The sequence below is a fragment of the Gavialis gangeticus genome, unplaced genomic scaffold (genome assembly GCF_001723915.1).
Source record: "Gavialis gangeticus isolate Ggan-Ray unplaced genomic scaffold, GavGan_comp1, whole genome shotgun sequence".
Taxonomy (NCBI): domain Eukaryota; kingdom Metazoa; phylum Chordata; order Crocodylia; family Gavialidae; genus Gavialis; species Gavialis gangeticus.
Genome location: NW_017729001.1, coordinates 11,165,601 through 11,182,134, shown reverse-complemented (window position 1 = coordinate 11,182,134; position 16,534 = coordinate 11,165,601). Strand labels below are relative to the sequence as shown.

General features: G+C 46.2%; 2 protein-coding genes across 2 annotated transcripts in view; both read left to right on the top strand.

Annotated features, from left to right (window-relative positions):
* MSI1 (musashi RNA binding protein 1) overlaps window positions 1–13,884 on the top strand; it is a 47,780-nt gene extending 33,896 nt beyond the window's left edge. The window contains exons 6-14 of the mRNA XM_019506632.1: window positions 491–539; window positions 1,891–1,973; window positions 2,571–2,688; window positions 4,355–4,435; window positions 5,791–5,847; window positions 8,970–9,038; window positions 9,163–9,317; window positions 10,370–10,434; window positions 11,586–13,884. Coding sequence (XP_019362177.1) covers window positions 491–539; window positions 1,891–1,973; window positions 2,571–2,688; window positions 4,355–4,435; window positions 5,791–5,847; window positions 8,970–9,038; window positions 9,163–9,317; window positions 10,370–10,411 — 654 coding nt within the window. The 3' untranslated portion in view covers window positions 10,412–10,434; window positions 11,586–13,884. The remainder of the gene's footprint in view (window positions 1–490; window positions 540–1,890; window positions 1,974–2,570; window positions 2,689–4,354; window positions 4,436–5,790; window positions 5,848–8,969; window positions 9,039–9,162; window positions 9,318–10,369; window positions 10,435–11,585) is intronic.
* An 86-nt stretch (window positions 13,885–13,970) lies between these two features.
* The window catches only part of PLA2G1B (phospholipase A2 group IB), an 11,648-nt gene continuing 9,084 nt past the window's right edge, over window positions 13,971–16,534 (top strand). Inside the window, exon 1 of the mRNA XM_019506797.1 lies at window positions 13,971–14,793. The gene's annotated coding sequence lies outside the window, so the exon portion shown is untranslated. The remainder of the gene's footprint in view (window positions 14,794–16,534) is intronic.

Here is a 16,534-nt window from a genome sequence, read left to right as displayed (position 1 = left end):
CCCCCCCCCCCCCCCCCCCTTTAATTCTCCACCGTGGTTTCAGAACAATGCCTTTGGTGCTCTTTGCCCCTCATCGGAGCCACAGGCAAACAGTCTGGGGTGCTTACCAGCTCAACAGGGAGGAAAGCATGTGGTGTCCCCAGGAGCAGAGCTGGGTAGGATCCTGTCCTCCCAGCCCAGTATTTGGGTGGGAAAGGGCTCACTGACTGAGGCTGGCAGCACCTGCCTGAAGTGTAGGAAAAAAATTTGGTTCTCTTGCATTGGAGTTGGGGTTCAAGACCCTGGGGCTCAGTGACCTCCCAGGGAGGGGTGAATGTTTGGGGGTTTGTGCCCTGTTTCTGCTTAGGCAGCAGGTGGGTGTCCCATTCTCCCTAGCTTGGATCAGGCGAGGGAAGAGCTCTGTGTAAGTTTGTGGTTGTAACTGGCCAGGCCCTTTGCAACATCAGCAAGAACCTGATCTGAGCCCTGTCTTCCTTTGTGCCTCTTGCAGGTGGATGATGCTATGCTGATGTTCGACAAGACGACCAACCGACACCGAGGTGAGGGCAACAGCCCCACAGCTGGGGGTTGCGGGGGGCAGGGGGTTGGGGACTGGTGGAATCTGGCAAGGGCTTGCCCAACGACTGGAGCAGAGCATGTGTGGGGCTGGAGGAGGCGGTGGAAGGGGGCTAGGAGAATCAGTATCCCATTGCCAGGAGCAGGGCAGGCAGGTCACAGCTGCTCTCTATCTCGCCTCCCATCGCCCCATCCCTCAGCCTCCACATCCTCTACTAGAGTCCCTCGCAGCACAGAGAGCTTTTGTCCAGTCCACTTCCTGTGCTGTAAACATGCCGAGTTGCAGATATGTGAGAGGAGGTGGCTTCCTTCCCTCCCCTGTTACCTACGTGGCTCCAGTCGTCTGTGTGTGTCTTACCTTGTCCTCAGTAATCTGAGCCTCAGGGAAGCTGACATAGGAGGCAAAGTAACTGCCTCTTACTCTTACTCAGCCCTGACACCCAATTGTGCTTTCAGGTCACCTTTCTTGGGTTTGTGGTTGTGGAGCTGTTGTGCAGACATGATAAAAATGCTTTGGTGTTGGGAGGGAGAAGCTCACGGAAGGAGGCTCTTACAATACCACCCAGAAAAGACTTGAGAAGTATTTTTACTAAAGTGATTTTTAGCAGTGTGGAATTGCCATAGCTGGCAACTGGGAGACTGGAAGCTCCACCTAACCACAGGTTGGACAGCTACAACACAGGTTGAATCAGAGTCCCTTGCTGAGGCCTCACTTCTTCTCTGGAAGGGCCACCTCTGGGTGCGAGAGAGGTTTTGGGACTTTGTGAGCCCTTTGATGCTTTGTCCCTTAGCCCAAGATTGTCAGCAGTGGGGTTGGTTAGAGGGAGATATGCAGCCTGAGCACAGGACTCGGAGGTGGGAATCCTGAATTTGTATTCCTTATTATGCATTGACTTCCTGTGTGCACTTAAGGAAATCACTTAGCCTTTCTGTAAAACTAATGCTGCTACTTGCTGGCATGTGTAGGACTTTAAGGATTAGTCCTTAATGTCCATTAGGAGATGAAAAATATAGAGTAATACCTTTTTTATAAGGGTTGTGAAGGCCCCTGACTATTGAAAACTGAACTAAGACCCACTGAGCTCATTTAATTATGAAATAATGAACGTGCCATTGAGAGGTATCAGCTCTGTTCAAAATGACCCATATTGGGTAAGACCTGGTTTGGGTCCCTCCTTTGCATTATGAATCGTGGAGCCATCTAAGATATGGCTGTAGTGCTCTTGAGAAGCACCACTGAGAACCCTGCCCCACTCCTCCTCTACAAGTGCTAACCCCAGGAAGAAGGCAGTGAAGTTGCCATGAGGAGCCTTCCCCCTCCCCTTTTTTCTTCAGGGTTTGGATTTGTCACATTTGAGAGCGAAGACATTGTGGAGAAAGTGTGCGAGATCCATTTCCATGAGATCAACAACAAAATGGTGAGTACCAAGGGCAATGCCAGATCTTGAGTTGCAGGGGTACAAAGCGGGTTAAGGGTATAGCATGTGTGGGAAGAGGAACAAGACACTGAGGATCTGAGGCTAGGAAGTAAATGGGACCCCAAAACTCACAGCAGCAAATCACATAGGAAGGAGGAGAGCAGTCTGTGACTGGGAGCTGTAACTGTAGGGCATCCAAGTGCATGATGAAATTGTGCATTAATGAAAGCTGTCCCCAGCTGTATGAGGCGGGTATTATCTTCACTCAGTGAATGAAGAATCTGAGGCTCCAAGGTTAATCTTGCACAAGGATGCAACCACAGTAGAATCCAGGAGTACAATGTCCAGCTATCCTTCCTAGCTGCTCCAGCACCTGGCTTCTGTACCAGAGTGGCAGAGAGATGGAAAGGTTTCTGGTAGTGTCTAGGTCAAGGGGAGTGTTGGAGGTTGAAGGATGGGGGGAAGGGCTGGGTGGTGACTTGTAGGATGCTTCCAGTACAGTGAGGCACTCCTGCTGGCCCATGGTACTGTGTGTGCTCTGGTGGAATGTGCTGTGTGAGTCAAGGCCGAGGTCTGACACTTTCTTTCTTGTGGCAGGTGGAATGTAAAAAAGCTCAGCCAAAGGAAGTGATGTCCCCCACTGGCTCTGCGAGAGGGCGGTCCAGAGTGATGCCTTATGGGATGGATGCCTTCATGCTTGGGATTGGCATGCTGGGTAAGCACTGAAAGAAAGACCTTTTCTCTGTAGCTCCTGCTAAGCACTAGGCAGCACCTGGTGGGAGGAGCTTTCCTAAAAGGGCACCAATTTTTGTTCTGGGCCCATGTTACTGATGCAGTGTGATGGGAATGTGGCTGAAGCAGTTCAAGGGTAGATCAGAACAATGACATCAGACCACATTTTGTAAGGCCTATGGTACTATAGTTGGGAAGAGGAGGGCTGGGACCTCTTGTGATCACAAATCGCCCTCTGGTGGCAGCATGGGAGAGCTATACATGCATCATTACTCTCAGTTCTGCGGCTGGAGTTATAAAAGATGGAAATACAGTTGCACATTGGGAGAAATTTTGACAAATGACTGCATTCCTGGTTTTTTGGGGGGTTTTTTGTAGTAGTAAACCAACAGCATATACACTCTTGCAAGTTTAAATGTTTGCTTAAAGAACCCCACATAACACAGTACTAACCACGTTCCATTAGCTGGGGGGGAGCCTGGTCATTTCAGTATGCAGAGTGAGTGTTTTTTCTGCATATCATCCTAATAAACATTTTTGCCAGTTTTCAAGGGGCATCCAAATGTCCTTTAAATCCAATGGAGTTCATACTGCGCTAGCAGCCTTGCTTTAGTGAAAGCCAGTGTTCTTTCACATTGCAAACAAAACCACATGCTTAAAGTAGACCTCATCTCTGAAGATGGAATTGCGAAATGAGGTATTCTGGGATTTGTGTTAGTTAGTGGCTTCCATGCAAATGTTCTGAGGTTATAAGAAAAAAAAGATAAGGAATTGCCCCCATCCACCTTCCAGCCCCACAATTCTTTCTGGGATCTGAGAGTTGAGCCAGTTCTTGCCCAAACCTCATTACTGGCAGTTGTATAACCTATCCAACCAGTATTATAGGTGTATTTAATAGGAGCAGCAAAAAGCCTCTCATTTGGATCTGGGTCACTGTAGGTTTTGCCAGGGCAAGAAAGAGTCTAGTGCCGATCCCTTAAATCTGCAGCCCCATAATACCATTGTAGTATCTGTCTGTATTTAGGCACACTGCTTTTTAAACAAGTAGACTCCAGTGAGTCAGTGGGAAATCCATTTACTTTAGTCATGGGAGATTTCAGATAAAACTTGCAGCTCTGAGTCAGCCTCTGGGTTTCTCATGAGGCTGTTTAAAGGAGGTGGTTTGCTATGGCGGCTTCTCAGAAAATGGTAAGCATTGTAATTCTTATCTCTGCCAAGAACAAGTGCTCTGCCTGCCTATTTCCAGCCACCTGTTCCTTCTGCATCTACTTCAGAACATTAGCCAATAGCAGTATAGCTGAAGTAGATGCCCAGTGACTCAGTGCCATTCAATCATTTGGATGCTTCCCACTACCCCTTAACATCCTTTTCATATCCTTAGCTTGTGCTTCTGGTCACCTTTGTTGGACTTTCTGACATGGAAATCTCTGGTGCCAGGAAAAGAAAATGTAATAAAAATTAAACAAAATTCCATTAAACTCTTCCTTGGATTAATGTGGTGTATATGCTCTGCATGTGTTTATGTGCACATGGACAGGTCTAATTGTGATGCTGATCAGTCCTTTTGCACTGTGCACATTGTTCAGAGCAAAGGCCTGGAGCAGTGGGTTTGTGTGTATTCACTGTAATAATCTCCTCTTTGCTGGCAGGTTATCCAGGTTTCCAAGCTGCCACTTACGCCAGTCGAAGCTACACTGGTATCGCACCTGGCTACACTTATCAGTTTCCTGGTAAGAGTCTCTCCTTTCCTATTCCTTCCATTTGCCTTCACACAATGGGAAGTCCTTGGCTTGTCCCATGACCCAGACTGTCTGTTTTAGCTTTGCTGCAGTTTGGTCTTCCCTTAAATTTGAGAGGGATGTGAGTGGGGGCGGGGTAGTAGGTAGGGAAGGGGAGGGACCAGCCTGCTAGCTAGATAGGAAGGAGGCTGTAACTGTACAAGTTTCTGATCGTTATCCCTGTACTCTAGTAACAGGAAAACCCCAAGGTTGCTGCAACTCCCTCTGCTAGATCCCTCCTTAGGTCTGTTGTTATGAAGAAGGGCCCTTTGCAGCTCTGGCTGTCTTGCTGCCTCTGTGTGTATGTCTGCTTGTCTCCAGCAGAGTCACCACATTCCTGAAAGCAGGACATCACCACCCAGCTGTAAACAGGCCAGGGAATCCTTAGGCCTTTTAAATGTAAGAGTCACAATGCTGGGAGCTGTATTCTGAATAAGTCCCCTGGGTCTTTTACAGTCCCAAAAAACACCTATGGGGACAGTCGGCTGCAAATCTTCAGCAGATCCTTCTATGGTATATTGGATATTTTTAAATTAATAAACCTGCTCACTTCTCACCTGGATGCGTAGACTTGACCATCACTGATTGGCATCTGATGCTGCAGCTGCTCTGAGTTTTCTTGTGCCTTTCCCTTCCACCTCAAGTGAAGAGTATGATACACATCACACTAATAAAAGAGCAGTCTGCTATTTTCAGGACTAGTGGCAACTCTGAGTGTCCCCTTACCCTCTCCAGCCCTGTTCCCAAAGGTTTTTGTAGAAAGGCCTGAGGTTAGAGAGTTGGGAATGTGGCCTGGCATCTTTCACTTCAAGACTACTAGTATGAAGCCAGCCCAGGTTGGCTGTGACTAAAACAGTTGCCACCTCATGGCTGTATAGAAGTCTTTCTGAATCCACTTGTCCTTGACCCCAAACCACCACCAACTCAGTGGCACAGATCAACCCTGGAAACGCTGGGCATAAGAAACTGAATTTCCCTTTCAGCCCTAATGATAGTCCCTCCAGGGCAGAGGTGAAGTATTTTGGCGGAGTGGGGCAGTGGAAGGGGAGTTTGCACTTGCCCCTGCTCTGGCTATTCCTGCTCTGGGATAAGCAGCTGCTAGGAGTTGCCAGGGCTGTCAGCTCAACAGCTTTCACCAGTTTTAAATGAAGTAAAATAGGTGAAGGCTGGATGCTGCAGCAACTCCTTTGGTCTCTGTTTGGCTTTTGGGGGGCTGTATCCGGAAGGCCTGATGCTGCTGTCTCTGCTGGTTACCCCCCCTGGGGGTATTTTACAAGGTCCTAAGTTGTCTTACATTTCGTTTTTAGAATTCCGTGTAGAGCGGACCCCTCTCCCGAGTGCCCCCGTCCTCCCTGAGCTCACAGGTCAGTCCCGCTGATTTCCTAAAATTCAAAAGCTGGAAGGGGAGAAGGGGCTTTGGGTCATTCCAGTGGTGTCGCTGCTTCATGGATTGGAGCAGTGAGACTGGAAAATTTCCTCATTTCCTCTTCCATCTACATTAGCTACATCAAAAGCAGGGGCCGGGGGGGGAGGGGTGGAGAGGGGTTCAGAACCATGCATATCACCTCCAGGGAGGGGAGAGATGCAGGTTATACATGATGAGGGCAAGTGAATTTTAGTTCCCAGATAGCTGCTGCTGTTCCTGACCCTCTTTTAGCTCCTAATCCAGGGGGTTGTCTGTATCAGTTACAGAAACCTGATGACAGCAACATAAATATTCTAATAATTTCCCTTATGTTGCAGCCTGAATCACTACAGTGAAGGATGCTGGGGCACTTGCTGTCTGGGGAGTTTACACTTACTCTGATCTCAGCTTCAGTAGGCAGAAGCTCATGTAGGGCTATGACGGATAGGAGAGTTGTGGATATTATGCAGCTCACAGCTACTCTGATCCCAGGTTTACTAGGCAGGGAGTGCTATAGGAACATTGCGTGGGAGGGAGCTCACAGCCAAACTCTTTGGTCATAGCTGTAGGGAATGGGATTGTAGCACTGGCCATGAGGACAGTTCTGTAAGGACTACTTCTGACTGTAATATTTCATCAAAGTATAACAACTATCTCTTCCCTCCAGTTCCTCAGACCTCTAACTTTGTCTAGCATGTATTCTTAATGATGCTCCTTCCTTAGACTCTTCCTTCCATGGTCAGTTTCCCCAGTTCTGTTGCACTTTCAGTACCTATCTTAGAAAAGCAGCTCTAGGTAGCTGATGGGCTAGTGTCATGTTCCCTGTGCACCATCTCATCTTCCACGACATCCTTTCTCTCTAATATTGCCATGACTCCACCTCCTGCTTCAAGGTTTGGATTTATCTCTAATGAGGATACAGGGAGTTTGGTGGAAGCTTTTCTAGATGCACTTATTTTGCAGAGGCCTGGAAAGAGGGTTTTTCATGACTCGCTACACTGCTAATAGAGGCTATACTTCAGAGGACGCAGAGGCTGATAAAAACACTTTCCTTTTTTCACCCACAAACAAAACAGATTACCCCAAGGGAGATGAGGAAGATTACGTCTTGTCTCTTTTTCATAAAGCTAGTCCCCAGGGCCAAGGAAGTAGCTGTGTAAGCCTTGGATGTGCCGCCTCCATCTGTCATCCTTCCTATTTGTTTTCAAATTGAGAAGTGGACTGGGTCTGTCCTTGAATGTGTGACCTCCAGTGAAAAAACAGGGGGGTGCTAGTGTCAGTAGATGGCACTGTTTCCTCTCAGGTTATACAGAACCAGTGTTCCAGCAGGGTACTAGACCTGCCTACTTTGAGAGAGAGACTGGTCCTTTATATACCAATGTACTGTTAACCCCTGCTGTCCTGGCTAAATACCATTTTGGATAGTTAGTGTCCATATCTAAAATACCTCAAATTCTCCCCCACAAACTTGCCTTTGAATTTAACAACATTCTTTGCTTCCTGTTGTACCCCATTGTTGTGTGCTGTAAACAGGTTCTGTGCAGCTTTATGTCAGTGGTGAGTGATGAGATTCCTGTGCCCCTGCAAAATGCTCTATCCCCTCTGTCCCTAGGCATCAATGGGAACTGAGAACATTCAGTACTAGGCTGAAAATCCTAAAGGATCCTTCTGACTGGAGGTGGCTGTGTAAATGTAAACTATCTGCCTTCCGCATGGATTTGTCAAATGGAATTGACACAGGCAGGGTGATGAGTACCTAAGGTGAAGGAGCTAAAGGAGGGTGCATCACTGACGAGGCAAAAATCTGGTTCCTAAGTGGATAAATTACAGGGCAAAAATGGCTCTTCTCTTTGCATTTTGGATTTTTTCCTCTAAAGAGAGAATGGAATTCTCTCTGAGCAGAACTGGCTGCCCTTCCTGGTGATGGCTGTATTTATTAATTCAGATATGTGTTAGTGGCTTCCAGCAGCAATGTGGCAGAGAGATCAGTTTGGTGTGATCATCTCTTTCTTTACCAGAATGGCATCTTTGGGAGCAATCTGATGGCAGTGGTGTGCTTATGTTGGCCAAGTACCTATAATAAGCAACTAACCCAAATATAAGCCCCAATATGACATATGCATGAAACAGGACGGAACCTGCTGCTAAATATTCCCTTCTGAGCTAGTCTGGATTTCAGGCCTTTAACTCAATTGATTTGTTCTGACCTCTTTTTATGCTGCTCTAAACAAAATTGCAATGGATTTCACATTCAGGCATGAAACACTGACCCAGTCATTTTAAGGGCAGAAAAAAACATACTGGCTACACTACGTGCTTTGTGACCTAAGGGCTGGATGCCCACAGTAGTAGAAATGGGGACTAAGTTTGTTATATATTAAGTTAAGATTTTTTCTGATTCTTGCACAGCCAAGAATATGCTTCACACTCTGTTGACAGCTTGGTCTGAGTTTGCATGTTGGAAAAGAAGGGAGGATTGCATGTCTGGAGCTGAGGTAGAGGAGATTGTCAAGGGTGAAACCATTATCCCCCAGAATGGTGCTAGAGGCAGGTGCTCTGTGTCCCAGTGTGGCTAGGGAATGCTAAGGTCCCCTTTTTTGGATGAGATGTAAAACCTTGCTTGTGTCCATTCAAAATCCTGAGAGCTGGAGTGTCAGCCTTTAGGTTGGAGTCAGTTACCAATCAAGTAATTATACAGGGTTGTCCTAAACTTCCCCTTTCCAGTTCTGCTGGCTGTGGGATTCTCTGCCACTTCCTCTCCTAAGCTGCTGTGTAGTGTGATTATTAACAGTGCCGAGCTCCTGGGTCCACCTGGATGTTGCTGCATTTCACTGATGAATGAGTTTCCTCTGTGTGGCATCTGTAAGCTCAAGCATTCTGGGGTTTTGCTGCATGAATGGATTCCTCTCAATGCAGGGCTGGGTGCTTCTTCCCCTTATCACTCTGGATGTAAAGGGTAACCTGTCAGGCTAATACACCTTTTTTGCTGCTGTATTTCCTAGAGGGAAATGAAGGTTCTTGCCCAGGAGCTTCCCTCAGAGTCATAGTGCCACTATGAGATGCCTGTTCCTTCTCTTTCAGCAATACCCCTCACTGCGTATGGACCAATGGCAGCGGCAGCAGCTGCAGCAGCTGTAGTGCGAGGGACAGGTAACTGCCACTTTCCTACCCAGTGACATGTCCTATTAGAGGAGGTCTGCACTGGGTTACAAGCAGGGGTGGGGCAAGGCTGTACTTTGGGATTGTTACTGTGTAGTTTTGTTTCCTCCTGTAGGCTCTACTCCAAGCCGTACTGGTGGGTTTCTGGGCACTACCAGTCCTGGGCCAATGGCAGAGCTTTATGGAGCAGCCAATCAGGATTCAGGGGTCAGCAGTTACATCAGTGCTGCCAGTCCAGCCCCAAGTACTGGCTTTGGCCACAGCCTAGGGGTGAGTGTTCTGTATCCAGCTGTTGAGGACAGCAGGTAGGAAGACTGGAGAAGAAAGCAGGTTCTCAGGGTGGAGGTGCACTTCTGGAAGCACTTGGGGATGTTGGTACCTGAGGGGAAAACCTAAATAATGCCAGTTGCAGAAAACTCTGGCTCACCTACAGCTGCTTGGCCAGGAGATCACATTCTATTGCAGCCACTAGGACTTCAGTGACCCCTTGGCTTGGCATTGCTGTTTTTTACTATTCCTTGGCCTGAAGTCACTGATCTTAAAAAAGGGCCCTTTTGTGTAGAATGAGGCATTTTGAGTACAGGCCATTGAGAGCATCATCCTGGAGCTCTGCTCTCCACGTTGTTTCCCCTTTGAACACCAGTCTGGGTCCTAATCGCTAAAGCCCACCACAGAACTGGCCCAAAGTCTCCAAGGGTCTCACTCACTTGTTGATCGAGACATACCAAGACAGACAAGTTCCACTGGGCAAATGGAACTGCTACCTTGAGGGCTAAAGAGCTTTCTCAGCAGGTGGGCTGTGCTGAACTCACTGCAGGAAGAACTCAGATGACTGTGACCGTCCCCACCTTCAGAATGAAATGTGGAACCATGTACAGCATGGAAGGTGTATAGATCCTCAGTGACAATGGATGAGTGGATAGAGTGACAGTGAGGGTGGAATAGAACAAATATTAGCCACCAGCACATTTCCCCATGTTCAAACCATAGAGTGTGAGGTAATAGCTGGAGGACAAATAAGGCCATATGACTTTTCTAAGGAAATGTTAAGAGAAGGTCTAGTGACTGGATATTATCTGTGGGTGGGGAATAGCACACCTTTAGAAGGTACAAAAGCTATATGACTTCATATGAATCTATGTGCTGAGGAGTCCTCTTACAGTGGGTTGATGGGCTGAAGGATTCTAGTTTTATAGTTAAGGTGTAGAGAGTATCTTCAGGAGGAGCACTTCAAAGGGGGAGAGAAGGATGGGGAAATAGTGTATGGGACTTGCATCCTTTAGCTTTGTTTGCTAAATTATGAGGTTTGAATTTTTTTGCAGGGTCCCTTGATTGCAACAGCTTTTACCAATGGGTACCACTGAAGCTGGGGACCAAGGAGCAGGAGGTAAGATCTTCAAGTGGGTGAGGGGGACAGTGGGAACTTGAGCAAGAGGCATGAAGTTCTGGAATAGTCTGCTGTGCATGTGAACCCCTGGGGAAGAGGATGTTGTCCCTCTGCTTGCCTTGTTTAGGCTTGCACTGAGAGGTCTCTGTTGATTTTAGCCCAAACTTCAGGGGATGCAGCTGAATAGGAGAGCTCAGAGGCCAGTCTGGTGGCTGGATTCTGTGCCATCAAGCCTGTCAGATTGGAACCAGGAATCAGAACCAGACTGGAAGTCTTGCAGAAGCATCACATTTGAGTTGGGGTGGGAAGGGAAAGGAAATGGATTTTGCTCATCTTGTCAGTTGAAGAGTACTGTTGGGAGTTCTCTCATGCAGTTCTCTTACATCTCATGGAATAGTGGCTGTAACTTAGTACTGGCATGGGGATTAGGAAGCTTGAGGTTAGAAGAAAGTAAAGTAGGAGAAAATTATAGGGCCCCAGGAAATGGTTAGAAATAGGGAAGGTTGATGGAAAGAGGCAAAATGAGCAGATGACCAAAATCATGGGCTGGTATGAGCTCTCATGCTGGCAGCCCTGAGATAAGTCCCTCCCATCTTTTTTCTTCAGCTAGCTGTATGCAGGGGACTTCTTGTACTCTAGAAGTCCCACTTCTGCTGAGAGCGCGCTGAATCTCAGGGTTGGAGCTTCTTCAACTGAGGCAGGGGCAATCTTGTACACTCTTTCGCTTTTCTCCCTTTGAAGGAAGTGAAAGGGAGTGTTGGATGGCATCGGCGCACCTCAAAAGGGGCAGAAATGTGTTAGTTTAAAAAAACAAAAACCTGCCTCTGTTCCCTGGAAACTTCTGCTTTTGCCATCTGAGTGTGCTGATGGAGTGCCACTCTTCTAGTGCAGATGACAGACTCCAACGCTGTATGTGGGACTTGTCTCTTTGGTCCACATCTTCACATCGTAAATTGGGGTGTTTTGTGTTCTGCCTCATTTCCATGCCAGTGAGGTGAAACCATTATGCTTCTCCCAAGGTGACAAAACAACCCTGTACTGGGGAAAGCTTTTTGGCACCCCCTGACATATCAGACAGGATACAAAAATGACAGGCTGTTAGTTGTTTATTTCTGTCCCCCCTCCACCCAACCCCTGCTGGTCTCCTGCAGATTCCCCAGTGACCTAACCGAGGACAGCAGGCTGGAGGATCTGGTGAGCCTTGGGGGGATGAACCAAGGTTTCCTTTTTGTTGAGTAAAACTGCACACTGCCAGCCGGCTGCCAGGCTCCTGCTGACCTGCCCTGATCTCTCCCATTGACCAGACCGCACTGGACTGAACCCAAGGAGATCATCTCGCTTTCTTACTAACCACCGACGGTTTACGCTTCTCCCTCCCCAAGCCCCCAACCCACCGATTCTTCTTTTATTTATTTTATTAGCTGTTAGTTTTATTTTTTTATTTTATTTTTTTATCTTTATTGTTTGGGGATGGTCCCCTCCTTTTGTTTGCTCTTTCCTGAGCTAGTAGACACATTTTATGAATTGGCTTTGTGATTGTGTTAGGTAGTTTTTATTGAGGAGTATTTTTATTTCGCTTTGAAATTGTTTTGAATATTTTCGACTCTGTTGTTGTTGTTGTTGTTGTTGTCAGCGTTTTTAAAGGACAGTAAGTAACGTGAATGCAGTTCGGAAGGGAAGAGAGAGACGCAGAGCGAAGGCTGAGAGGAACTGATACATTTCTTTTCTTTTTTTTTAAAAGAAACTGTTTTTAATTGTTTCTGTTTTGTAAATGTGAGGCTTTGAAACGTGCGAAACTCCAAGGATCCAGAAATGTGGGACATCGCTACGGAACAAAACAAATGTATATTTTGCTAAGTGAAAAACACTATCCTTATGGCTGAAAGTTTTGTTTTCCTAGGGTTAGTTTTACGTGGGGTTTTCTTTTTCCTCCTGTATAATATGTAAATACTGTGAGGTGAACCTGGCTTGAGGCTGCAGCCTGCCTCTAAGGAGCAGCTCCAGGTTCCTGGACTTGGCACCTCAGTGTGAGCAATATTCTCCAGCAGAATCCTGACAGGACTCCTTTCTTTTTTCTACACCTTTTACTGTAAGATTTTAAGACCTCTGATGAAATGAAGGGGGGGGAATGACACTTACCAGCCATCGGCTGTTTTGCTGAGCGGGTTAAAGCTGCTTCCAATTGCTCGATGTACAGACTCCCTCATTGGGCTCCTGTAGTGCCAGCATCTGGTTTGGCTTAGGCAAAGGGCTTTACCGCCACTGCTTGTCTTGGTTACTTTGAAAGGAATTGACTCTCCAAATATTATCGCCTGTGTCAAGGTTTCTGGGAGAAGAGGATCCTCTTCTAGGGGTCAGGGTGTTCGGAAGGAGTGTTGTCTCGGGGGTGGGATATTGGGGTGGTCGTTCTCTGAAGGGCAGGGCAGTGGGTTGGGGTGTGATTAGCTTGGGAGAAAAGCATTAGGGTGGTGATTTGGGGCGGGTTAAGGGCTTCTCAGGGATCACATGAATTAAAGAATCACAGCTTCCCATTTGCTTTACTCTGTTCTGAAGTCTGTGGGAGTTTGTCCTCTGTCCTGTACTTGGATGATATGGTCCGTTCTTCAGACTGTTGGGACTTCCCCCCCAAGTGGCCCAGGCTCTCAATAACAAGAGGCCTGTGCTCGGGGGAGGCTCCTGCAGGAATTTAAGGGGCAGGTTTGGGTCTGGATTTAAGTGAACCAAAGACCTTGTTTAGGGGGGTGATTAAGCCTTTCATTAAGATGCAGCCCAACACTTTCCCAGGGAAATAATGCTGCTTCATCTTAAGTTTTAAAAATCATTCCCTCTCATCCCCCAAACTGAGCCCCAGTAAGGGAGAAGGGCCACGCAGCCCAAATGGGTCCCTCCCTTCCTTCACTTCCATCCTTCTTCCCACCCCCACTGCCTCGTGGCTTGTACTGAGTCCCAACAGTGGGGCCCTGCCTGACCTGGCGATACATTTGGAGAGTTCTGCTTTAGGCAAGAGGTACTTAATGGTTTAGTACTGAAAACACAAAGCAATAATTTTTGTTACTGAGACAAGAGTCTGTATGTCTGTTTTTTTAAATATTTCCTAATTAAAGAAGAGCTGCATTTTATTGGGTTTATTTTTATTCTATATACTTCAAATTTGGGTCTGCAGACAGCGCTTTCCTCCCTCTTGGTATATGCGCTGAACTGCTTCCTTGTGCCCCTCCAGACACACACAGCACAGCCACACTGCTGCTGGGCTGCGAGTTGCTCTCTGGCAAGTGCTGCCACTGCCTGGGAGCAGGGGCACTCTGGTTTCAGGGTGGGCATTTTTTTAAAAGAAATAAAGCTGTGTTTTTAAGCCAGTAAGTTATTACACTCCGAAGTTTGTTCTCTCCACACCTGTAACCCTTTTTCCAGATTTCAGTTTTAAATTCCTAATAAATTATTTGAAAATCTTCCTCCTCTGTTACTGTGGTGGTATGCATCGTTCTGGAATGGCAGAAGCCTTGTCCTGTGGTTAGCCTACAAGCTTGGGTGCCACAGCTCTTGCGTTCTGCTCTCAACTCTAGCATTGATTCGCTTTCTAATGCTAGGCAAATCCTTTGGCTGCTTTGTGCCTCAGTTTTTCATGTGTAAACGGATAATAATATCTCCCAGGAAACTAGAAAAATATCATGAAAGTACCCTTTGGATTTGCCAAGGACATTAGGTGTGAGAAAGCAAAATGGGAAGAATGAAGAAATCTAGTGAGTGGAGACCACTGGGGGTAGGCAGTGTCAAAAATCTACCCACGTCAAGGAAAATTGAGCAATCCTAAGAAGCAAACTAATGAAGGCATAAGAGATTACAGTGCTGCTGAAAGAATGCAAAGAACCAGAAGCAGCCAGTGGCATTTAATGAAGCACTCTTCAAAGTTCTGACGGTAAAAGTAATCCCAGGAGTCCTGATGGAGTCTGCATTTAATAATGTAAATAATGCTTTGTTGTTACAGCTGAGCATCAAGGTGGGAGGCTTTGGCATAAAGAGGCTGTCATCTATTAAAGCTAGAGCTGTCATCTAGCAGCGTTGATAAAATGAAACATACCTATTCCTTCTCATGCAGCACTCTTCTAATGCTCATTTGCTCACTTGCCTGTGTTGCATAACTCTTGCAGTCACAAGACAAACGCTAAGGGACATGAACTGTACTTGCCACACTGGTATGTGTGACAAAAGAGAAGATGCATGAATAGGACCATTCTTTGGCAACACTTGCTAAATCTGGAAATTAAGTGGATAGGAGAGGAGCCCCAGAGGGTTGTTTTACAGGCAAAAGAGAAGGCAATTAAGGGAAGGTGCTCTGCTGGCTAAATCAACATAGACAAGGTCTGTACAACAAAGGTGAAAATACTAGAGGATAAAGTGAAATCAGTGATTATTCTAAAATAGCTGAGGTACTGAATTGTTTTAAATCTGTTCTAAATCAGGATTATAAAGGAGAGGATTAGGTGAATTTGTTTTAAGCGGATGCTTTGGATAACCTGTACCTCAGGGTCTAATGGTTTGTGATCCAATGTGAAGGAGTCCTGTGGAGTGGAAGATACCAATGGAGTTCTAAAATCAGAGAGAATGTGGGACTCAAGCTTTCTAAAAGTACTTTGAAGAAAATATAATTCTGACAATAGCCATCAGTAAACTAGTGCTGGTCTTGAGCCTAACATTGGAAATGTGAGCAGGTTTTATCTTTTCTAGCCTGAGAGTTTTAGGCTGTTCTTCCACTGTTCCTTAAGCACCACAGCTCCATCAACATTTGTAATAGTGGGAGCGCTGTGTGGACTGGTTACTAGTTGGCTGAGCATCAGGTTGACTTGACCTACTGTGAACAGGGATAACAGTATTTTTGGACAATCTCCCACTGTGGCTAGCTAGTCTGGTGAAACTGTGTGGGCACAAGGGGTAAAGTGGGAGAACTGATTTTATAGATTGGTGCAAATGGAGTCCTAGGGAATAAGCCAGCAGAAATAATACACTGTGCAAATTTTTATTTATCACGATAAGCTTGATTGCACAAGGCGCAGAAAGACTGCAGAGGATTGAATAGTTGGCTGTTAGCAAAACATTTTAATTAAATTAATAGGGAGGGGAGGGGAGAAATTGAGAAAGATGTTTCTGAGGACCACAGAGTAAGGGAAATGACACCAGGCACAATATAAGATTGTAGAGAGATGGCTATTGGAGAGCTGCTTGTGTAAAGTCCACTTTTATTTAACATTATGATCTAGAATGTAGCCTGGTGAGAAAGGTGAGTGGGGACGTATGCTGCAACTAATTCAGCATCCCATGTTAGGAAAAGATAGTGCTGTCTCTTAGTTGAAGTGGAAGCAGTTGGGTGGGTTTAGAGTACTAAAGTGCTGAGACCAGTTAAGGTTGAATTTAACACTTTTTTTTTTTAAGTCAGGCAAAATTAGCTTTGCCACGTGTGTGGGAACTATGCCACCTGCTTATTACTAGAACCAATTTGTCAATTGTTCCTTCTGTTTGTGACTTTTATTATCTATTCGGTGACATGTGACTGGGGAGAAATAGATGCAGGTGTTCCACTTAGAGTCAAAACCAAGAGTTCACAGGCAGAGGACTAGGAAGTGCAGTGCAGATTAATGGTGTGCTTGGGAAATAAATTATTCTAGCACACTGTGTGGCAGAAAGGAGAGAGAAACTTGCATTCTCAAGATAGTGTTGACTAACAAGAAACAAAATGGAAATTTCCAGGATAGTGGCCTTCTGGAAAAGGGCACTGGTGACTGCATTCTGGTCAAATACAGGCCTGATGGTATTTTTTTTTCTCTTGGTAAAGTCCTACTGGACCATTTTAAAACTTTGCTCTGGAACTGTTGCTAATCTTCTCATCAGCCACCACTAATGTGTTAATTCCTCCAGTCATCCCCTTCTATATTCTACAACCCCCGCCTGATCCCAAGTGAAATAAAGGACACTACCCATAGACATGCATCTCCCTTGGACACCAAACTAGGGTTCAGGGGAACACTGGAACAGGCCCATGGAGTACGCAGAAGATCTGCTGCAACAGCAGGGGAATTGGGATTTTGGTTTTTAAATGCCAGGTTGT